Source organism: Epargyreus clarus, unplaced genomic scaffold, assembly GCF_041222505.1.
Source record: "Epargyreus clarus isolate Ecla_fem2 unplaced genomic scaffold, WU_Ecla_fem_2.2 ptg000008l, whole genome shotgun sequence".
Classification (NCBI taxonomy): domain Eukaryota; kingdom Metazoa; phylum Arthropoda; class Insecta; order Lepidoptera; family Hesperiidae; genus Epargyreus; species Epargyreus clarus.
In genome coordinates, this window is record NW_027332216.1 from 11,067,283 (window position 1) to 11,092,511 (window position 25,229).

At 33.1% G+C, this 25,229-nt stretch overlaps 1 protein-coding gene and 1 long non-coding RNA gene across 2 annotated transcripts in view; one reads left to right on the forward strand and one right to left on the reverse strand.

Moving 5' to 3' along the window:
* Positions 1–25,229, reverse strand: part of LOC140744419 (UNC93-like protein MFSD11) — a 31,844-nt gene that overhangs the window by 5,289 nt on the left and 1,326 nt on the right. Inside the window, exons 2-4 of the mRNA XM_073075999.1 lie at positions 11,023–11,192; positions 2,575–2,751; positions 1,150–1,321 (exon numbers count right to left, since the gene is read on the reverse strand). Of these exons, the coding sequence (XP_072932100.1) occupies positions 1,150–1,321; positions 2,575–2,751; positions 11,023–11,192 (519 nt within the window). The remainder of the gene's footprint in view (positions 1–1,149; positions 1,322–2,574; positions 2,752–11,022; positions 11,193–25,229) is intronic.
* On the forward strand, positions 15,781–18,546 carry LOC140744417 (uncharacterized). The gene is made up of 2 exons (XR_012102545.1): positions 15,781–16,060; positions 17,683–18,546. It is a non-coding gene; the product is annotated as an uncharacterized LOC140744417 (long non-coding RNA).

Genomic DNA, 25,229 nt, shown 5'->3' on the forward strand with positions numbered 1-25,229 from the left:
TATGAAACATAAGAAGTTACGCATAAAAGAAGTTAAATATAATGTCAAGTTTAAAAGGACATTTTATAGCACATATTAAAACCTTGCACTTTTATCCAAGGGTTGTAGAGGGTCACTTTATACGAGGTCGTCGACATAATGCTTTTGCACTTTTGCCTAAACAATGGTAATAAATTCAAAACCCATTTTGGAACCGGTTGGTTTATTGTATCTCTTTAGTCATAAAATCGAATGATATCTCGGTGGGACTCCGATGTTGCAAAAAATTAAATGCCATCCTAATTTTATATTCGATACAAAATAAATAAGTACCTACCTACCAATTTTCACACTCGAAAATTGTGAACACATTTATCAGATCTTTCAATAATAAACGTAATAATGCAGGAGAGTCACTCCTATTTCTAACGTCTATGTGCCACTGCAATGCTGCAACTCATATTATCGAACAATGTGTTTTTTTGGTAAAGTACTAAATAAACTGAAATAAAGCTATATTTTGTACTGCAGGTGCTTGTGTTCTTTTTTGCTCTCACATTATTAGCAAAAATTCATTTAAGTACCTATAATAATTAATGTTGTCATAATACTCACAATGAAATTAAAAAAATATCTAATGAATCTGGACATCTCAATAGTAGCTTAAATGAAAAAACGACAAATCCAAAACTTAGAACCATTAAAATTAGGGCCACACATATTAGAACTATTATTCTTAATAGTGAATCGACCTGTTTAAAATGTCTGCACATAAGTAGTAAGATTTTTACATATTTTAGGATATTCCGATCCGCGCTCTTAATTTGCATTTGATCACTTGAATATATTTATACTTTAGTAGCAAAATTCATAATATTATACCTAGCCTTTTTGTACGATCCCAACCGTCGATTTGACATTTAAATCGTTTGGCTATTTATCTTTTATTAATGAACTTAATAAAAACAGCATCCTTATAATACCTAATAACATTGTATTGGTGATAAAAACTCTTCATAGTTCGACTGTGGAAATACCACCTCCTCATTTATTCCTGTTCTATAACAGTAGCGTCACACACACGCACACACACATAACCACGCGCGCACACGTACGCTCACACGCACACACGCATCGTCAGGTAAATGTGGAGAACAAGAAAAGTGTTACCTTAACATCGTCGATAACGGGCGCCCGCCTCATCGGGCGCAGCAGCAGCAGGAACACGATGCCGACCGCGCACACGGCGGTCAGCGCGCCGAACACCACGTTGCGCGTCTCCAGGTCTATGTGCGTCTTCCCTTGGAACTTGATAAACACGAACAGATTGCCGAAGAATAAGCTGAAACAAACGTTCGGATAACTATCAATCAAATGCTCTTCTTCTGTAGAGAATGAATAGTATGATTTAATTGGCTTATGAAGTGACATAATTTCAACAATTACACTCTGCGATATTACTTTCAGTTGAAACATTATAATCAATAACTGTCCAAAAATGCTGACGAATTATCATGCATCATCTTTATTTTGGAAGTTAAAAATCCGAGATACATTGAAAACGAACTTCCTTTACTTCGAATACATTCGCATATTAAACCTCTACCACACCTAATTAAGTGACTAATGACTATGCGGAAGATTATTCAATCCACTATTCGTCTACTCATCATAAAGCTGTCTAATGACTAATCGATTTTTTTAACAACATCGAAAATCTACATCCAATTAACTAGTTAAAGCTATCGAAGAGGGTTTCCTTGCTACATCATACACAACACCAATTTCGCGATGCCAGTTAAGGTATAAAAAGTGTTACAATGTCAACCATCGGTTATTTAATAACGTTGCGTCATTATAAATAACCGGATCTTAGTGAATCTTGCACAAGATGAGTTTCTTTCGATTATTTTTGGATGCATTGAGAAATGCACCAGGCACCTACTTATTATAGTCTTATTTTGGAAATTCGAACTCTGGACGTAATTGTTCCACTTTAACCTTTAAATCCATCAACAAAGTAAACTTTTGCATGTTGTAATAAAGTCAGTTATAAAAATATTGTTTTCCCAACCATTCAAATGTTAACTTTGATCCTGATTTACATTTTTTTTATTAAGAAATAATTCAAACTTAAATAGCCTTAACAAAAAAATACTTACATATATTACAAATTGCATTTCTTTTTTTCTACTTAGGTACTACCTATATCTAAGTACTTGAAGTTTGGATATAGTTTCAACCTCGATGTAGAGAGCTACAGGTAGTTGACCTGACTCATCTATATCTACTCAATAATAGCCTGTACAACCTTGTGTACTTAACATTTTGTTTAAAAGTACTTAACATCAAGGGAGAATCCTTATTTTATTTTCTTGTCCTTTTTACCTTTGGTCATCAACCTTTTGAGGTCTATTGGCAAACGACCTCCTACAGTAAGTATCACTTCAACTAGACTAATTGTTATGTTGAGCGATTTTCGACGGTCTTTTTCGGATCACACGACTGCTAAGGTCGTCCTTATCGCCACTTCTAACGATAGTAAGATTTTAATAAGTGGATGATATGGTGCTACTCGTAAGAATAATATAGTACCTGCATTGCAGCATGGCCCAGAAGACGCCAGAGTTTCTCGATATAGTCTCGGCGTCGCTGTTGAGCGTGAGGTAGTTGCCCTGGCCCGTCCAGATGGCGGCCGCGCCCGCGCCGATCATAACGCTGGCCACGTACAGCAGCCATGTGCGCGGGAACAGGAACGTTATTATGAAGAACCTGGAACAAATCACAAATTATAATGTTGTTGTTGTTGGCAATCAAATGATAATACCGGCCGAATACAAGGCGGACTAGCGTGTTAATTTAAAAGAAGTATGTTTACTTTCAATCGGTTTGGGATCCTTAGCGCGATACCAACTCACATTTGCTTTTATTATTTGTTGTTAGATTTTCGCATTTTGCGCCCAAAAAACGCAACAAATTTGACGCTTGCATGTGTTAAGTCTCACTTTTTATGAAGCAAAAAGTGAAAATGACAAAAATAAACAAACACCTTTTATGAAGGTCCCTTTAATGTTTTGGTATCTGATTATTTTTTACATATATTTTGTTACGTTAGTAGAATTTATTCTGTAAAAATTACAACGCCTATTAAAAACGGTAATATAAAGATATAGCAAAACCTACGACGAATGGACGGCGTTCCAAAATAGCGTTCTTTCTGTATGAAGCCCCAAATTAATACTAAGGTACACATATAAATAAATAAAACGATTGGACGTGCTATACCTCCTAATGTTACTGCATACGTGACGCCGGAGCCCATTTAAATATTATTTTTAAAGTATACAAGTTAATCAATGACCTGTCTTTGTTAATACATAATTGTCTATCAAATCCGGAAATTATTGAAATGAAAAATTTCACCTTGATATCAAATATTTGAAACAAAAAATATCGAAGCGTAACGAACACATGCCGCCTGCATTGTCACACGTCCGACAAATCGTGACGGCCTTCAGTGTATGGCATTTGATTCTCTGTTTATTCCCTTTCACCCTATTAAATCAGATTTTGGTGTTTAAAACTTCCACGACGCAACACCAATACACGTGACTATAAAAACATGCCGAGAATTCTATTTTTCACAGTCACGCATGCGTTACATATTATGTCAAGTGTACCTCGATTCTTGATTTAATCTAAATCTCGTGAAACTATGCACTTAATAATACTCATTTTAATTACAATTTAAGTAACTGTGGCAAGACGGCTTCGTTAGAATATTATTTAATTACATATTTTGGTGACTTGAGTGAAGACGTTACGCATTCCACAACTTCCACAGAGTTCAAGTTCACAAACGCGCAATTAAGTCCGACCTTGTACCTAAAATGGACAGATTGAAGATAAAAAGCAATAATACTTAAGCTGATTACTACTGTCCCAAATAATGAAGATAAGATGTAAATACTAACATGAGGCAGCAAATAAATGTTGCCAATGAAAAGTGGGAACCCATATCTGACTCCGGCATTATGTAGATCGATCGATATGCAACATCACACACACATCTTATCATACACACATCTTTAAATCGAACCTTGGACAGAATGCCATCATGCTGTAGACTCATGAGTAATTTCTGTTATTGTACAATTCAAACAAGGAACACAAATATTTTTACCCATTTCGTCTATTAGAAGATGTCACATTATCAACAAAGCAGATATCCGCATTAATAGCAAAAAATATATAAACAGTAATTATATCTCTGGGGGCGTATCGTATACTTTGTGACAAAAGTATTTTTAATATAGTGAAGTAGTGAAATGTGCACGTTATAAAATGGGTGTGACAAAACTGGTCAGCCTTGAGTGCGATCGAATATCGAAGACAACAAACTAGATCGGCTGACGTAGGAATTTAATGCTTTTAATCACAGATCTACTTTTAATCATAGCTCTAAATTAATTGACAGAATCATTTTAAATGATATTATTTAGACACGCGATATACTAAACTATTATGGTGTAGAACACGTTTCGGTTGTTCGTTGAAAATAATTAATTGCTAATACGATGAATATGTTCCTACATACAAATTGCATGGTAATTCTTGCAGATTTTTTGGCAAATAACGTCATCGTTGAAACTAAAAACTTCTTGTAACCTGTTTGAATATATTTAATGTCTTAGAACAATATAGATAACTAAACACAGTAGTAGGCAAATATAAAATTAAGCAATATCAATAAATCATCCTAGTTTATTACTCTTTCCAACTCATATGTATCATCATGTAAATTGGCTTTATGTCTAACAAAGATAAATGCAATACAAAGGAATTGTTATTTTCCTATTAAATATTTACTCATTCCTTTGCTTACGCAATGAGAAAATATATTTCTTAAAAAAATATATGTGGTAAGTAATCGTTTGGTTTCTTTTAGGAAATCAATTAAATCCGTATCACATTATTCTTACAAACAAAATTCATCAATGGGATCCTTCGATCAACAATTCGAAGATGGGAACACTACCGTCATGAGGCTAGAACTAATCGCCAGTACCTTGGTAGAGTATGAGACTTTAAAGTAAAAAAAAATATTTATTATTTATCTTATGTTCTTATGTATGATTGAAACCTTAAACCAGAATAATAACCGAGTTTTAAAGAAAACAACTAAAAATATAATGTATTACAAGTATAACTAAAATATCTTGTAAATGTTAATAATTGGGATTAGCTATTTTCAATTTGAATTATTTTTTCCTATTAGGTACTTTCCTATTATAATGATCATGATTTTAAATATTTTTCCTTATAGTTAAAGGAAAATATGACTTAGGTAAGTTTTACAAGGTATTTACGCCTTAAATTCTCAATAAGTATTTTTTTAGTCACAAATGATACCACGTGAATCCTGAATCTTGGCAAGGTTTCTATGGAATATGTAAAAATATAGATACAGATAAATACAGATTTTATTAAAAGATACGCAATATCAAGTACTTAACATCATTTCGGGACATTTTAGAAAAACACAACTATTTATTGAATAAACGGTCATATTTTTAATACGCTTTTTTTGTTCTAGGGATAAGTTGTTGTAAATATGGTTATTAATTTCAATTCAGTCGGAGACGCTTATAAGTCATCCTTAATTAATTGATGAGAATGTCTGAACAAATTGAAATCGCGTTCTATGCTATGAACTCTGAAAAACAAACTGACATGGTTTTCATGTTCGTAGCACGTTTCACTCCCTTGATGACATTTGACGACAATATTTCCGCAGTGTTATCTTCTACGTTGATATTTATTGTAGAATCGCAATTAAACACCCGCTTAGAAAAGTGAAACTTTCTTACCTATTTCCAGTAGTTTGCAGTTATTTTGTGACAGAATCGATGTGTAACAATATTATCTGATTAGCATGCACACAGTGACTTCAAAATAACGGCCCCCGTATTGTCAGTACTGTCTGCGGGCTTTTAATTTTTAACCAACGGACACGCTTAAAACTAGGAATGCATAACATAACACATTTTGGGAATAATTTACAATCGAAAAACTTAAACTGTTAAAAAAATATCAAATATCATGAAAACAAAACGGCAGCATTTTCAAAAAAGGATCTCTTATTTAATTTGATACTCAGACTAAAAAAGTAAAATAGAAAATAATCTGTTAGGCAATGTTTAAAAAAGTAAAATAAAGAAGAATGTGAAGGTCAATTGACTTGCATTAGAGTTGCCTAATTTCTCTTGCTACGCGCAATCAACTTGCTAACCTTTTAATAGCGATTACTAACAACTGACTCCAGTTGCAAGTAATTCATTTAATATAATCCTCCAGACATCCTCCACGACATAATTCTCCAGATCAGACTAATAGAAATACGTTTGATAAAAGATATTTAAACCCCTCGCCTGTATAAAATTAGACAAAAGCCGTGTTTCCTACAATATAGAGCAGGTATATCGATGGTTTACAATTTAAATTCTTGGTTCTTTCGATACACGTTTTGGATTTTTAGCGTTGTAAATTAACATCTATGAATATTAAAATATTTTAATGTCACTATGTAGTGGCGAATATTGCGAACTGTGCGCTGATATTATTAACTAACCTAACATTATAATCTGACATCATGTTTACAAACGCTTCTCTAACATTTACCTACTGCTAGTACTGCTACTACACTGAGTCAATACAACGCCTAAAACTACACATTCGACGGATTATTGTACTCTCCGCACTATGATTAGTACGGATAATCATGCGAGGTACGGTGAAATTACTGTTAGCCGTAGTGTTGTTCAGATACTGCATTTACATTTTCATACTTTCTACGAGTATGTTTTACAATTAAGGAACATTTCTCCGTGTATGTCGATGCATAAAGATATGTTCTTTTGTCAATAACTTTGATTTAATGGTTTTTGTGATAGTTTCTCTTTTGTAAAATTTTATTTTATCTTCGTCCTTGTTTATCTTACTTTTAAAATATGTAATTTCCTTAAAAATGTTTGTAAATATCTTAAACAAAATACGGAAAATTTCAAATATTTAGAGACGAAATAATAAGATATGTATAAAAAATGTATATATTATTGCCCTCTTTATCTCCTAAATTAATTGACCCTATCTGCTAAATCATCTGCTTAATTTAATAAAAAACCTTAATCTTAATTTTACTCTCTTTTTCTATCTTTCTCTCAGGGTTATCCTCTATACATTTACATATATCTATCTAAATATAACCACATGTATTTTAATATGTATGAGCAGGTCACATAAACTGGATTCAAAATATGTAGCGATATAAATTCTTAGGACATAAAACTTACAAAAAATATAGAAATTAAAGTTTTGAGCGAGGACAAAGCATTTCTATGACGATTACATAAACTATGTTCTTTGTCAATAGTTCCGTTTGAAGACATTTTTATGTAAAATACATTTATTTAGCGTCAACGTCTCTTTAAGAATGTGCATGTTCTCTTGTATGCTGCTCATTCGCCGTCCGCCGCTCATTTCATATTTATTGCTATCGTGAAATTTATGTTGTTTGCAACTTTTCCAACAATTCTTTATAATATAAATTCTACAGAAACGTTTTGTGAAATCGGAAATTTCATACCCATTTCTCTAGAAGTGCGTTGCAATTTGATTGCATAAACAATGTAAGCAGATAAACTTTCTATTGTGTTTTGCTATAAATCAAATGTGAACATTTCTAAAGCACAGCAATAATGGCGATAAGACTATATGTATTGCAAAACTCTACAATAATTCATAGAAAATTGTATCGCTTGTGTAATAGATCTGTTAATTTAATACACACAAAAAGTTTTACAATACGATTAGGGAGTAAGTTATGTAGAACGTTGCAACTTTTGAAACCAGAATACACCAGTGCAGTATTGCTACTGTAATGCAAGAATTAAGTGTAACGGTGGCAAATACACCGTCAGAAACCACTAACCGAGGGCTTTCAGCTGTGCAAGATTACAGATCTGTTACATTATCACAAATCTCATATTGTAACAAGTATTACAAAATAGTTGTTAATAGTGTTACGAACGTAGGGCGAATGAGAGTGAAAGTGTGCCTTTCCTTCGTCTCGATAACCTCTGCGTTGAGGTTAACTGTTACAAGTGTCACAACAACATTGCTACTAATCACCGTTGAAATAGCTCCACTTATTGTTTTCCTTGTAAATTACCTTAGAATTGTCTATGAACGGCCAGCTGCTGTTAGTTGCTAGCTGCTTCTGAACTCAACCATACGCCTGTATCAAATAATTCCTGAGTCAAGAAGCTATCCAAGGTGCGAACATGAAGATCCGAGTTAAATTGCTTAGAATGAAAAGGCATGTACTTCGGCGTTAGTATGATTTAGTCTTTGTAACTATTTATTAGAAATTAATTATTGTCTCTGAATAGACTATAAAATAGTGCGATTAGTCTATATGCATAAGTCTGTTCAATTTTCAAAATTGCTCAAAGTGCATTTAGCAAAGTTTGCAGTCTGCATTAGCTAACCGATCTACATCATCTTACTGAAACAGATCATGATCAAGATGACCTTATCACAGTAATTGTTTCGCTCTTTGGGCGTGGCTAAATCCTTGACCTCTAGGATCCCCTTCGTAAGCGGAATCTCGGGGGCTCGACCGCTTCAAGGAATTTGAACTTTGAAAGCTGCTGTGCGAGGATAAAACCATGTCACTTTAAGTAAAGTACTTGCGGTAAAGATATATTTAGTCCTGTTTTTGTTTTAAGATAATTTTATTAACCAATTTTAATACGGGAGGACGTGGTACGTTTTTATCTTGTTGTTTTTATTTTATTTTAAGTTTCTCTTAAGGCTCTTTTAGAATGATATAACACAAAGCAGCTTAATACTGAGATTAACATGCAAAAAAAATTATTTGAGCTCATGGTTAGATAAAACGAAGCTAACAATGAAAAAGAGAAAAGTTCCACCCAAAAGAATCGCACATATAATCAGTGTAAAACATGAAATGGGTAAAGTGGTATAAATTAGCACGATTACAGCACAACATCGGTTACACCTGCGCCGTGCGGTTGGGCAACGAGTAAAAGGCACGACTTAGCGGCCACTGGCCACCGGAATTATTAGATTTAGATAAGCATTCATTACAGTGAACCTAGTTTTAGTAACCGTTGATTAAAACGCTGTACTAATTTATAAGTTTTGTTTAAAGCTTTAGAAAAAACCATCTCTCAAGGTGTATGGCGTGGAGTTTCTTGCGCCGCTTCTTTTCCATAGTGAAACACCTTCCGAAGCGGTGGTAGTTTGTTGACTTTCAAAAAGTATTGTATATGAATATATTTTGAATAAAGTAGATTTGATTTGGTTTGTAAAAGTAAACACAATAAGTTTTAGGGGGTCTTCACGAATTTGTATTTGAATTATACAAATAAATAATTAACTACTTAAATAAATAATTAATTAGTCTACTGACCTATCGACGAGATAAATAAAATAAATACCTCATAGACATGTTTATGAATTTTAAATGTGAAAGATGATGTCATACTAAGCATAAAACAGATAATTTATTTAATCGTGTGAATTCACGAGGAAAACGAATACATGTTCATTCCTAATCAGTTTTAATCGGAATTTTTGTTCCACTAACTCTCAATAATTGACATATCGATACCTAAATTCGCAAATCAGCCAACTCCACTTTTTTCAAAATGTTTTTTTTATTTATTTGATTTCGTTCGACGCCATTTAGTATTAAAATAAATAAAAAAAAAACATTTTGAAAAAAGTGAAATTAGCTGATTTGCGAATTAAGGTATCGATATCTATAATTTTGAAATGAAATCTGCCTGGTACAAAAGCACCTGCTATAGGAGTACGTGGTACCTACTAATAAATATTCCACGTCCGAACACACCTCCCTTGCGACAAAACAATAATAGCGACATGTGGCTACGTCGCCGAGTTTATTGCCGTCCGATCCGGTTCGCCGCATCCGCGTTCCATTTACTTTTATACGTTCATTTTTTACATCTAGACTACTTTGAGCCCCCGGTATATTGCTCAAATGAACTGCGCTTACCAGCCGACCTCTGAGTATAAAGTATAGAACAAGCATACGCGAGTGCGAACGCCAGGCGTAAGTGAGAACACCTTTAGAGATTACTATTCACGGAATAAAACTGTTCGCTCATAAAAAATCAAGTTCAAGTATCGTGAGTGGTTTCATTGTTTTAATAGTGACTATTTTAATTTTGGAGAAATTTACAAAAAAAAACTAGGTACAGTTTACAGTAGTATACTCCATTTTACAATTAAGCTACTATTAAACGGCTACATCTGCTTACGATTTGCACCAAGGTTTTGAAGTCATATACGCACTCTATGCTAATTAGTACTCTGCTCAGCCGACCTATGGGAGTCAGTGACCCACTGTTAATGATACGAAAATAAGGCAGGCGACTCTACCTGTTATTGCAGTGTAACAGACGTTTAATGTGAAACACTACGATTTCATATAAATATAGTACTTACTACTAAGTTTAGCGAATAGGACAATATAAACATATATTGTCCTATTCGCTAAACTTAGTAGTAAGTACCTACTACCCGTGATATTTCGATGTGATAGTATATATGATTTGTAAAAAAAAATTAATTTAGAATAAAAAATATAGTGAAAGCACGTTGGCAATGATAGTCAACAGATAGATATGTAATACTAATTACGATACGATAGACAGAAATAGGTTTGGCGGTGGTGCTGCTGGTCGATTTAACCTTATATACATATCTGTAATTAACTCCAAATAAAATTGAAATCTGATCGACGGCCAACCTCAAATGCGTTGCTACCCTTAAGCCTTGAGGTGTAAGTTAGAATGCTTTAATCTAACGTTCTAACCGGAATGCTACAGCGCTAGCCAACTCCTGTCAAGCTATGATACAAGTGCGGTCATATTACTTACACAATCGAAATGCATATGACCTTAAAAGTAACAATTGTGAACCGTTACTCACAGGTATGTGAAGGCGCCAATCAGCATAGCTCCCCGGGGTCCCGTGAGGGTGATGACAGAGGGCGCCATCCAGTTGCAGATGGCCAGCGTGGCGTATATGATAGCCAGCGACGTGTACCCGTCGCCGGTGAACTCCGCGTCATCCTGGGTTATACTGTCGAGGATTGTTTTCTGAAGACAAAGAAAAATCAAATTAATTGGCATAGAAACAAATGGTACCTGTTTACGAGTACATGAGAGGTGAGAAAACTAGGATCAGCCTACATTGTTATTGTTGAGGTAGAGGTAGGCAGCTAGGTTAATTAGATTAGGTAGATAGATAATAGAAATATTAGAATTTGAAATGTTGGCGTGAACATAGCAAAGTATAGACATGACAAAAATATTTAATTCAATTGTTAGATGAAAATGGTTGTGTATAACATTAAGTTTAATCAAATAAATAATAAACGTATGGACATAGATACATTGGTGGTAGGTTATAAAACGTGTTACAATTAATAGTTATAAATAAAGTGCATGACATACGCCTTCGAACAAATACTTTTAATCTTTCCAAAACACAGATTGTTAATTATTTTGTCGCGCATATTTTTATGTGCTTCCGACTAATTTAAATGTACAAGTGATTTTATTTCATTCATTATAAAACTGTATGTATTCAATTCAAAATTAAAATAAATTCAAATTATTTCTTAAATTGTAGTTATTCTATAGCCAATAGCATTTTTTGTTACGTCTTTTTTTGATTGGAACAGTTGGAAGGTAGGAAGCGGCCATCGGGGTCAAATCATTATTTCATCTTTTACAAAAACCTTTATCTGAAACCAAACAAGGCAGTCAGCTCAATTCAATTTATGGTTGGGATTTACGTAATGTCATGTCACACCAATAAAAATCCTTTAAACCTTGTTACCACCAACAGCGTCGTTTATATCGCTTTTTATTACGATGCCACCCTTGTGAGTTTTGTGCAAAGTAATAACTCGATTTTATATTCGCCTCAAATTATTAAAAATATTTCAAAATGTAGCTTACAAATACGCCAACAATACATATTCCCCATTCATGACTCAGTGCTAGTTAGAATACGTAGAAATCTGGTCTGAAGAATGATAACAATTAAACAATTAAATTATCTTTCATCTTGGACTTCAGCATATCGAAATATCTATATCTGACTCTAGGTAGAGCTCCGCTATTTAAAATTAACGCGAAGAAGTAAGTAAATATTTTGCGAATTGATTACCAATACCGTGCCTAAATTGCAGTGATCATTTATAAGTGATATAAGAACGCTATACAATAAACCGTACAAAATTTTGTAATCTGTCAATGTAGGATGCATTCCGAAATCGTTATCTGTGAAAACCCAAGAACTCCATTTTTAAATCAAGGTAACATTAAATATTGTCTTAAGCCCCGATAACGGTGTTGCAATATTGTCAAATTATCGGCATTGTTTCGAAATCACATCCATAAGTTAAAACTGCGATAAGCATTTTGGTATTTATATAGTAACTAAGTCATTTTACCATATACGGATTATTTTATGCAAGCATATTTTGTATTAGCATTTAAATCAGTTTTCATGTCGAAATACCGCTACGATTCTGACAGGATATACTCGTATTGGTCGGTAAAACATAAAATTTAGAGACTTAAATGCAAAAAAAACCGTATTTATATCACCTATTATACTTTCTTGCAGTATGTCAACGAACTTATGATCTTGTTTTTTTGTTACGTTGTTTGTGTTTCATACCGTCTAATACTTATCGAACTGTGGTGGAATTTTCGCGTGGGTTGAGTCGCGAGAAATCCGGAAGCTTGTTGCATTTGTAGAATGTCGAATAAACATATGCCTACCTAGTGCTTACTATTTAAATTATTATTAGAAGCAAGTTGCATTCAGTCGATCTAACATATAGATTATGTAGGTATTGGCAAAATACGTAAACCTTGCGCTCGTAGCAATCCTTCATCATACTCCACTCTCCTATATAAAACACAGTTCATATTAAGTCACTGTAGTCTACAGTTAAACACACGTCTATGTATAAAAATAATAAAAAAAACGAAAATTTCATAAGAATGTCTTCGTAGATTTGGTTACAACAAACCAATTCAATACGTAATACTTATTCGTTCTAATAGCATCATTAACAATGCTGCTATCCTTTGCGAATCGGTGTGCCACATCGAAGCCTTCGCACCTGTCGCCTACAAACATTTAAGCATAATGTAACTCATCCTCTTACGCTTCAAAACGAATCGATTGAAAGTTCAAGGCTACTTCGGTACGGTACACAAATTCGTGGCAATGTAGGTTCGCCAAAAGTTTGCGAAATCCCCAACTCGCCACCGCCTGCAGTGTTGCTTTCATTATTCAAGTCATTTACACAACACTTGTAAGTAGGGGAGACTTAGTTAGCAACTTTTCAGTTTTACTTAGACTTTTTAATAATATACGGCAATACAGCCCAGTATTGCCGTATATTCAATATGAAACTAACGTCTCAATAAAATTCATATTATGCATATAAATCTTGATTTTCATTATTATGATTATTGTAGCATTGCTGGACATGACTTTACTTTCAGAATGAGTAGAGTTTCGGTCATTGTTTTCCAACTTCCCATTATTTTTAAGAATGTTGTGAATTTTTGATACTTATATAACTTCGAAAAATCAGAGTAAATTGTTTATTAGTCCGGTCCGCATGCGTGAGGAGTTATACAACTATCACTTATTATTTTTCGCTTAAAATTTTCCTGAAGTTAATATCTGAAACTAAACTAAATTTAAATACCTATCCTATTAAATCGATCATACAGTACAAATGGATAGCGTATCAAATGATTAGCCATATTTACCAATAAGGAGTTAACTTGCGTTATTAGCGCAAACCTGTTAGTTACATAACTAGACATAATGTCCATTGCCGACGACACCATTAACTACCGAACCAGTTCTACCTAACATTTATAGGTACGTACTGGCATTTGACTGGTCAACTTAAAGTCAGACCTTAGGTCTAACTTAAAGTCAGGCTTAGAATTTTTAAATCATGTTCACTTAGGACGATTTTCCTTGTATTGGCTTTTTTAATATCAAGTTATACTAGATTCTTGCAATAAATATTTACTGATACACGAGTTAGATATTGCAAGACGTGGCCACAATTTCAATATGTCAGTTAACGTAAAAGGTTATTACCTAACTAAAACATAACACTATAGGTACATTTGTACTATACATATGGATTAAATTCAATATAAGTTTTATAGGAGTATAACCATGTGTAACATTAACCATACATACTATATTTCATATATATTTTTACTCTTTACTGTATACATTGAAACACAAAAACTATAAGGGAACAAAGAACTGAAAAGTCAAGCTCCCTGTATGCCAATGACCGTTCTTATTAGTGATCGAAGCAATGCCCCGATTAAGGTATAATTTTAAGGTACAGGCATCTTTTTCATTAAGTACGAGCGTTCTCAATCAGTGATGCAGGTTCAAGCGCAAGTAGAGTGTAGAGCCGCAAATTTAATTTTTCAATTTTCTAATTTCAGTTCATTACTGTTATGTGACTATTCGGTTAATACTTTAGCCGAATAGTAACAGGACTACCTACATATTGTAGGATTGATCTTAAAAGTCGATATTCTCCGCACAAAAAATCAAAGAACCCCGAGATAGTTGAGAGGAAATAATATAAACGTCTACCGATAACACAATCTACTTGACATGTTATTGAAAATTACGCCCTTGAATATTGGAATATCTCGCCAATAAATCGGCTTGACCTAAATTGAACACAACAGATCCTTGAGTTTATCGACTTTAGACAACAAACGAGCGATATGTAGCGAGCGTTCTGTGTTTTACCAGATCCTTTGACATGGATCGTATAAATTGTTTATTGCATAATGCCATGATGCAATTATCGGACCGAGCCCTGCCCCTATACGATTATGCAACAATGCAATGCGAGTGACGTACGAAATGAACTCCGCCGGTTCATCCCGACAGCTGTTATCTACGAATGCCACCGTTTTTATCTGTGTTTTAAGTGTTTGATTTGTTTAAATACAAAGAAAAACACTTGTCTCGTGACCTTGCGACACAACAGATTTTTTATACGAATCTTATGTCATCGACTTAAACCCACTTTGTTGTTACACTTTCATACCTACTTATCGCAAACATTGCAATTAGAACAAAATTACAAAGAAATTAATGAAGATAACACATTATATTACGAGTAAACAAGTTTTTTATCTTACAATTTGTTCATCATAATTGCGAATGTCTGTTAAATAAAAAAGAATAAACAATACAATATCATACTAACGTACACTTTCATAATATATCTATAGACTATAGATACATCTTGAAATTACAATCGCATTTTCAGGTTAAAGTAGAGCATGACTGGAAGTGCAAAAACTGAAATATACATTATTATAGGTTCCCCATCGGAAATTTCCCTCTAGGGGCTAAGATCTTTCATGTATCGGTAGTAGGTCCAGCCCTACATAAATTGTATTGTACCAGTTGATCTAGCGAACGTTGTGAAAAAAAGTAGTCACATAGGTTTAATTTAAAAGTGTGTGATGTATGTGGTGTATTTCTTACTTATAGGATTAGCGTTTAATTGAAAATTAGACGAGCTTACCTGTAAGCGAAGTCTGATTATAATTTTATGAATGGTGATCTGAAATATAATTGAGAATTACAATGTAGTATCCTTCTTCCCACTCGTCGGCATCGCGATTGTTTAGCCTTTAAAAACAAAAAAAAGTTTAAAGACCACTGACACTGCGTATGACAGTGACAGCTCCGGATTCCTCACTTAATTTAGAGTCTATCATTTCCAACTTAGTCTCCTTGATAATATGCATGCTGTCTATATCTAGGAGACTCTTTTGTTCTTATTGTTGCAGTATGGGTTTTGATTTTGGGAGGGTGGGTAATTATATTTCAGATCACCATTCATAAAATTATAATCAGACTTCGCTTACAGGTAAGCTCGTCTAATTTTCAATTTTATTTCATGGTGATCTGAAATATAATTGAGAATTACAATGTAGATGTTTAGAGACAACTGCAACAATGGGACATGTAATTAAATTAAAGATTTATTACCATACATATATATTATAATATGGATTTAATTACATTGCTAAATATTTATTCGTTCTGCATCATATGGATGAGATGTTGTGAAATCCATAGTGCTTAGTGAGATTTATTCTCAATAATAAGAAAAATATATATATAAAAATACAATATGAAAATATGATATTAATAAGAAATTTTTTCCTCTTAATTAGGTATAATTATAAAATATACATAATTATTAGGATTGCTAACTGAATATTTACTCTTACTGTATAATATGGATGAAATGTTCTGAAACACATAGTACTAAGTGAGATTCCCTCTGAATTAGATGAAATAATATTCAGTGCAATAATAATGCAATATTTTTCTCTAAATATATTATTACTAAAATTGGCCAATAATAATAATAATAATAGTAATATTGTAATTTAGTCAGTATTAATAATTATTCAATTCAAGCTTTTGCACCTTGCAAAAAATAAATACATACAAGGTCGAAAATATGTTTTCTACCCTCCATAGTATGTCATAATTATATGTAGAATGAATTAATTGGTCAATTTTATTGACACAAATAATACTAATTCCTTTGCTATATAGCAATATATGTATAAATATGTTTCATATGTTATGTGCATTATATAATAACGTACTTTTATATAATACTATACTTAAATGTACCAGTAGGTACATTGTATGTATTCCAATATTATTAAAATAGGAAGCCATCCCATGTTGAATATTAAGGAATTAATACCATTATTTATTGACAAATTATGATTGGGTATTTGATTTGATCTTGGGATGATATATGCCCCATGTGAGATAAATTTATATTTTATGTTTATACCCGGTATAATATTGGGTGTTATACCTACTTTGTTTCTTTATATTAGTGTGCATGTTCAGGAGGGACATGATCATTCTTAGATCAATGAAACATTTTAGTTTTATATGACTTCCTGTTTTTGTAGGTATATATCAGATTTGCAAAAGTTACTTATACTTTTTGCTGTACCATGCTTATGCATGCCCTCTGTAAAGTTACATATCTATATGGTTGGTTGGAAAGCTTATGATGTGTTTCCTTTTGAAATCCAATCTGACTTTCCATCTAACATCTTTTCCTAAAAATGTGTGTAACTATCAGTTGTGTGTATGTAAAAGTTGATATCAGTTTTCATAGCAGTATTTATGTATATGATTATTTCAAACCCCATTCATGACTAGACCAGAAAAGCTTATCTTGACTCAAAAGTATTTATGCTGAGCATTCCCAGGATTAATTCAGTTTTAATAAGTCAAATATTTTATAACTTCCATGGGGTTCTGGCTTACTTAGCCTGTAATGATTGCTAACACAACTGGTTCTAGTTACAGCTCTGACAGTGATAAATTATAAAGTTATTACCCACATTTTTCTCCATCTTAATTCTTTAAGAAAAGGAAAGTAGATAAATCTTCTATATATAATAATTATAATAATAATTTATATATATAATATAGTTTTCTTTGTTCCAGGCCAGATGTCTGCCATGTGTGTCCTATATAGTAACGTTCATCACACATACCCCTAAGGAATTCCTATTAATTCTAGGGATGCTAGATTTACATTTGAAAATTGATTGGACATGCAGCTTACTTTCTTTGTTTTATGTTTTATAAGAGCATCTAGGTATACACACTAGGCATAAAAGACCCAAAGAAGATATCATATTAATGGCTGGCCATTCACATGATATAATAATATTGTTATTACTTTTATATCATTAATGTGTCACATATTACCATGGTGGACATTATTAAATTTCATTATGAATGATAACAATTTCAGTTTTAGTGTAACTAACATAGACATTATGAAGACTTAAGTGCAATAGCAATTCTCATATTATGCTTGTCTTTATTCCAAGATTAATGGACTGCTGTGTTATTTGTTGACCTGATGACTGGTGTATAAATGTATGATGCATGTTTCTATATAAACCCGGAGTTGCTAAAGGAAATGTTTAAGCAACCATATAAATAATATATTATTATTTGATTGCTTTTTGTAATGTTGGGAGTACCAGGCTTCTGTTGTAGAACATTACATAGGTACTACCAATCTTTAGTCAATTTTTTTATGATGATCAACCTCATATTTTAAGCAGTTATGTACAGTAAAAGTGAAAAATATGTGCAGATATTTAATAATTAACCGTATGTTTGTGGACTAAACTTCCCAACCTTTAATTATTACTGTATTTATTCCTATTGAGTCACTGAAAGATAAGTGTAACGAAATCCAAAATGTTAATTTTGTATAAATTCTCACATTTGTACATAAAGTTCACTCTTGACATTCACATATTTGCATTTATGTCACATATGCCACATAAATAAGTAATACTAAACAAGGTTTTTGAATTATTTACAAGTATGGGCATTTATTGTTTAGCACATTTGTATTGTTATAGTATTGCAGGTATTGTTATAGTACCTGGCCTTAGAATAAATCATAAAGGTATTTGTGTCCAGAGACAACTCCAGACTTCTGGATTGATTTTATCACTGTAAACCAGTGTATTAAATAGATAATTTAACAACTTCAATTCAAGTTACATCTATATATAATAGAGTTATATATATTATGTAAGCTCAATGACTTTAAGTAGGTACTCTGTCCCAGTAGTTAAGTGGTGCATTATAGTTCTGATTGTACTCCTTGATACAAATCTCCTTAGAGTTATACCTTAATAATACGAGTATTTCCTGAAATCCACAATATCTTGAAATACACCTAATCTGGATGTTAGGATATTCATATATACCTAGCCCAAAAGATATCAAGTCAAACAGCTTTATATAGCTGGTAACTGATTAACTTTTATTATACATAATTTGTATATATGTGAGTAAGATGTACTACAATATAACCTATGTAATATTGTTTACTTTGAGCCATGTATAGGTACTTGTTATTTGCTTATAAAACAGCTGAAATTGAGTAGGAACTATAGAGTATCCATAACAAATCAATGAACTCTGCTCAATTGTGTTGAGGTATTAACACAGAATGCTACTATCAAAGCTAGGACTTCAGACGCTGGATCCAATATATGGGATACTTATAGTATTCTTTCTTCATGTGACTAAAAATATATTGGACAGATATGTGTAAGTATCAATAAGCCGGAGTCTTGTTTGCTTAATCATTGTCCTCCTGAGGTGGTTCTTTTGAGAGAACATGCCTTCTGTTCTATATCAGGTTAACATGAAACAGTTGTCATGTATATACACCAGTGTGTATGTGATGTGTGATCTATTACCATTTGAGATCGAGCATTGGATTAACTAGTATACAAAAATAATTTTGTCATCAATGTTGTAAGATTTTTATCTTGACGCCATATATTAAATTTTAATATCATATAACACAATTGATTTGTGTGGAACAACCAATCTCAACCAATTTCAAATTGGCAACGGGGTGCTGCATAAAACATTTATGTCACAAATGTCTATTTTAGACATTGTTTTCTGATAAGATAGCTAGTCTTCTATCATTTGTAATGCAGCTAAGTGAGTTTCAATGTCTTCAGTATGATTCCGTTACATGAGCTCATGAGCATCATGCTGTGCAGTGAATCCTGATAAGATTCTTATATGCACGGGGTTATATTTGTTTTGGGTTAGCGCACCAGCAATGTGATGATTCCTATTTTCTGTTCTCCACCATGTATTACATATATTTTTATCGTGTGTATTGTGGTGGAGCATAAATGACCTATTATGACCTTTATAGGTAGCACTAGTTAAAGTGTTATTCTGAGAAGAGCATCAAAATGTACCAGGTTGATTTCCTCAGTTCTCATTGGAATATGTCATTCATCCAGTTGCTTCACACATACCTCCCAATTTTAGAGAACTCTGATGATATTATTGTATTCACTCGTTGTCCCAGTATGTTGACATAATATTTTCCATTTCTGTTAGGACACTGTTTTGTCATATAGTTACAAATATGTTTTGCTATTTGCAATAACTCCATGAATGATTCCTGAAATTATAGCTGGTTCTGAAAATTATTTTGTCAGAGTTGGTATAACAGGGTTGGCATAACCTTGTGTTGTAGCAGCTCTAGCTTGGTGCTTATAAATCATTCATGCTTTATACTGTGTATTGTTAGTGCAATAGCTAGTGATGGAAGCATTCAAGCCATTTGCCACATATAAATGTTAGCGCAGGTATCTCGTACTCAATGGCGAATGAGTGAAACGTTTAGTGTCAACAAAGTAACACTTGGAGTATCTCGTACTCGACGGTTCTGATGCTTTGTATATTCGACCACTTGCCACATAGAAATGTTAGCGCGAGTATCTCGTACTCAATGGCGAATGAGTGAAACGTTTAGTGTCAACAAAATAACACTTGGAGTATCTCGTACTCGACGGTTCTGATGCTTTGTATATTCGACCACTTGCCACATAGAAATGTTAGCGCGAGTATCTCGTACTCAATGGCCAATGAGTGAACCGTTTAGTGTCAACAAAGTAAAACTAGGAGTATCTCGTACTCGACGGTTGTGACTCTTTGAATATTCGAACATTTGTCACATATACATGTTAGGGCCAGCATCTCGTGCTTAATGGTGAACATGGGAACCATTTAGTGTCGACAAAGCGACGCCACGAGTAACTCGTACTCGGGTAGGTGGTACTCGTGGCTCGGGTGCATTTTATATCTGGACCATTAATTGCTAAATTATATGCATAAAAATGCAAGCATCTTGCGGTTAATGGCGAATATGAGCACCGTTTGGTGTCTGTAACGTGCAAGAGCGAGATTGGCGTGCGTGAATAGTTTTGAAGTTGTAGATACGAGAAAGTTTTTCAAACAATATAGTTTCTCTCTAAGCATATGTTAGTTATTTAGGCATTTTTATAGTTGTGCACACATGACTGTAATAAATGAATACATTATTTTCTTACATACCTGGTAAGTAATTTGTACATAACCTCTGAACCGGTGATCCAACCCGAAGAATTGCTTCGTAAATTCCTGCTACTGCGACTACAACTACGCAGACGTGATTCTTCATTCCTAGTTTCCATTTTCTTCATTTTTTCACTAGCTTTGCTTCACTATACACGTTTAACAAAACTTTGAAAAAATAGTATCACGATGCCTTGGAAGCGCGAAAAAGAAGTGAGGAATCCGGAGCTGTCACTGTCATACGCAGTGTCAGTGGTCTTTAAACTTTTTTTTGTTTTTAAAGGCTAAACAATCGCGATGCCGACGAGTGGGAAGAAGGATACTACATTGTAATTCTCAATTATATTTCAGATCACCATGAAATAAAATAAGAGTCTTAATAAGAGTCATTGTCCCTAAATTATAATCAAATTAATGTCATTATCGTCAACATATGTAAAACTTCATTAAAACGCCTTTGCGTTAGACAAATTTCCTAACGCAGCATATGTGTACCCGAAACGTTTTAGCGTGATTTTTCCTTATCACCACTCCGTTATTATTCCACTTTAAATTATGAGATTTGGTATATATTCATAACCATATCAGAGTCGAATGGTATCAATTAATAATAATTTATTAGTCAACAGTAATTAATAATTATTCCTTTACACATGTAATACTAGCAATCTAGCATGTAGTCATACTAGAAATTTGTTTACCTTGACACTTATATGATATAAATACATTTTAATAAAGCGATTACCTAATAATTAGGCATGCAAATGTTCGCACACTGTATGATATATTTCTAGTATACGCATGATTTATTTATCTAAACTGGTAATTCTGAACGCCTGGTTTGCCTGATTGCATTAATTAAGAATAAGTTCATTATTTTACATAAAATCAAGCACATTAATAAATAAGAAAGGAGCAGGCAGTCAAGTGCCCCTTATTAATACTCAATCTATTGTTAATAATAATTAATCTTTAGTAAGAAAAACAATGCCTAGGTGGATTAAAACTTCTAATTGCAATCGTAAAAACGCGTTTTACACATACAATATGTTTTAAACAATAAATACAAAACGTTCATACATAACTAGAAAAACATATTAATGGAAAAGTCTCTTGTCACTCGGTTGCCTTTATTTATCGCAAAATTGATATACCCGTATTACAAGGAATCTAGGATTTTATACCAATTTTACATTTTATAGAAACATTTGAAGAACGAATGCATTACAAAACTTTCGTGTTGCCTTTGTAACTGGCCTTATAATCGGATATTGCTTAAGAAATTTTGAAAATAACATCAGCTGAATCATCACACGGTAAACGTAAAGAAACGTATGATGAAAACGGTTAATCCAAAGTCAATATGTAACAATCTTTGTTACGTAACAATGTAAAGCTTTTAAGCTGTATTTTTTTAAGGAAAAGCAGGCCAATGTACAAACAAAGGTATACCGATATAAAACGTAAGCAAATATGGGCATCGGTGACATTTTAAACGTCTTCTAACCTTCACATTTTCTTGTTCGAAATCAATTGCCATACTGGGCAGAGCTTAATGAAGGAAAATTTATCGTGCATGCAAATAATCTAGTGGACTGCCTTCGGTTTCTAAAAAGCTATTTAAGGCATTTATCTACTGACCCAGCTGCATATATGATTAGCATATTATGTGTGACTAGTTGACGCCCCGGGTTTCAGATGAGTTTATAATTGAGCTTATATGTTAGATATTTTTTGGGTATCACGGGTGTCGCCATAACAAAAACAGGCACATAACATGAATCTTTGTTACATAGACTAATGCGCTCTGAAATGAAATTATATAATATCACAGCGGACATCGCGAATCGCGAACTATGATCTCAAATTCTCAATTTTTGTTATGCAACAACAAACGGACAGACGTGTCGATAAACTCTACTCTATAACATGCGTTCGCGCCGGTATAAACAACAATACGGACTTATTGCTTGACCCATTTATCAAATAAATAAGATTTAAAGCTATCTGTAAAAATAAATGGAATATTTTATGACAAAGACATGTTATATGCGTTTCTACTTATAGGTACATGTAAATAACTTTCGCTACACTACACTAGAAGCGTAGCAAGTCTACGAAGTACACTTCGAGCTTAGGAGTCTCCGGGGAGAACTAAAGGGCTGTGTATTTTGCTTGCAAAAGTATTCATAACTAGCTGACCCGGCAAACTTGTACTGCCTCAGAATCTATTTATGAAATATGTTTCATATTTACTCACCTTTTAACCCTTCCCTGGACTTCCACAAATTATTCCAAACTAAAATTAGCCAAATCGGTCCAGCCGTTCTCGAGTTTTAGCTAGACTAACGAACAGCAATTGATTTATATATATGATATTGATATATGTATATATATAGATTTGTGCAAGCATAATAGCGTTGAAATCGTTAATGAACAAATTAAAAAAAAAAAAACAAGTACTAACGTGAGTTATCTGTATTTAAATTTTAAAAAGTATACGAGTATATTCAAATCACTATTACGAACGTGATTGCATATTTTTAGGGTACCTAATCCTAATTTCGCCACGTAAGGGTTTTTAAGATTACAAGCTTTGATACATACGAGTATGTATTAATAAACTACCTATAGCTAGGTTTTGGATCGGATATCGTGTACATGTAAGTACATTTTTATTTAATGCATTTTAGATACATAACATCTGCGTGTTACACAAGTACAGAAACCTACGCTCTAGAAATGTTTAAATCGTCTCTACAAAGTTTTATGGCCTAACTAAAAGATCGTTGCAGCTCTGCAAATCATATTGAGCAAATGTGATTGATGGATTCATCTGAGCGAAACGCATTTGCAATAAGGAACAAGTTCCATCTTTGCATAATCTGAACGTACATTTACTTACTTATGTATCTTAGGGGGCATTGACATCAACGAGTGCATGTTATTATTGACGATACCTTAATTTTAAAATTTTACCAATAGAAGGTACTGTATGTTAATTTAAACGGTTCATTACACTTTCGAATGTTTTAAAGTAAATTGTTGGGAGGCATGTTTTTATGTTTAGTTCGTTGCAACCTTGTTAAGTCCCACTGCTCTTTTAGGTCGCACGGGTGCGAGCCATCAAACTTCTGGTCCAATTAATGGCTCTAATGCCTGCCTAGGCGAATACACAAACACCCACTCTCGGAAATCATTTTTTTTTTAATTCATCGTGAAAAATCTGGGATTAAAAATATAAATAGTGTGGACTATCTATCGGATTTAAACCAAAACAGAGCAGTGCTTAACACTGTTTTTTTATGCTGAAATCGGTGTGTTGGTGGTGCCTCAATAATCTAACCACAAAGTGTTTTACCTTAATATCATAACATTATTTATATTTAATGACAAAAATCGGGACCGACGACTTTACGTGCCCTACGAAGGAGGAAAGTGCACATGCACTTTCCTCCTTTGTAGGGCACGTAAAGTAAAGGAGGAAGTGCACTTGCAATCACCCATTCATCTTCCGACCGCGCCCATTACCTACTCCTTATAGGTATATTACAATCTAAACAAGTTTACTGCAGGTTTATGTATTCTTTTTTATAAAAAAATTATTACAATTTATTTTTCTAACATACAGCTTTAATCAAAGTTGTTAGTTGTCCCTTGCTACTGATAAATGTAAACTAAACCCACTGATAAATATGAACTTCCTGTGGTAGGTACAGACAATTATGTAGCAATAAATAATTTTATAGAATATATATTTTTTATTATCCAGTTTTCGGTTTATAGGGTAGAATTTTGTAATCAATTTTATCTATTCCTTAATTAGTTATTTGGAATTTATGAATAAAATTATGATTTAAATTAATAAATAAATAAACATATCTCATAAATCGAATGATAAATACAGAAAAATTAAAAAAGATCTTTAAAAATTTTCACACTGTAATTCAAGAAAAAGATTTTTTGCAGTATACTATGTTTTTGTAAGGCACTAAAAAATGAAAAAATAATTTAAATACAAAATCTAGAAAAATAAGATGCAGAATAGTTTTAATGAGTAGTTAGACGACAAGACGACTGCCAATTCAGTT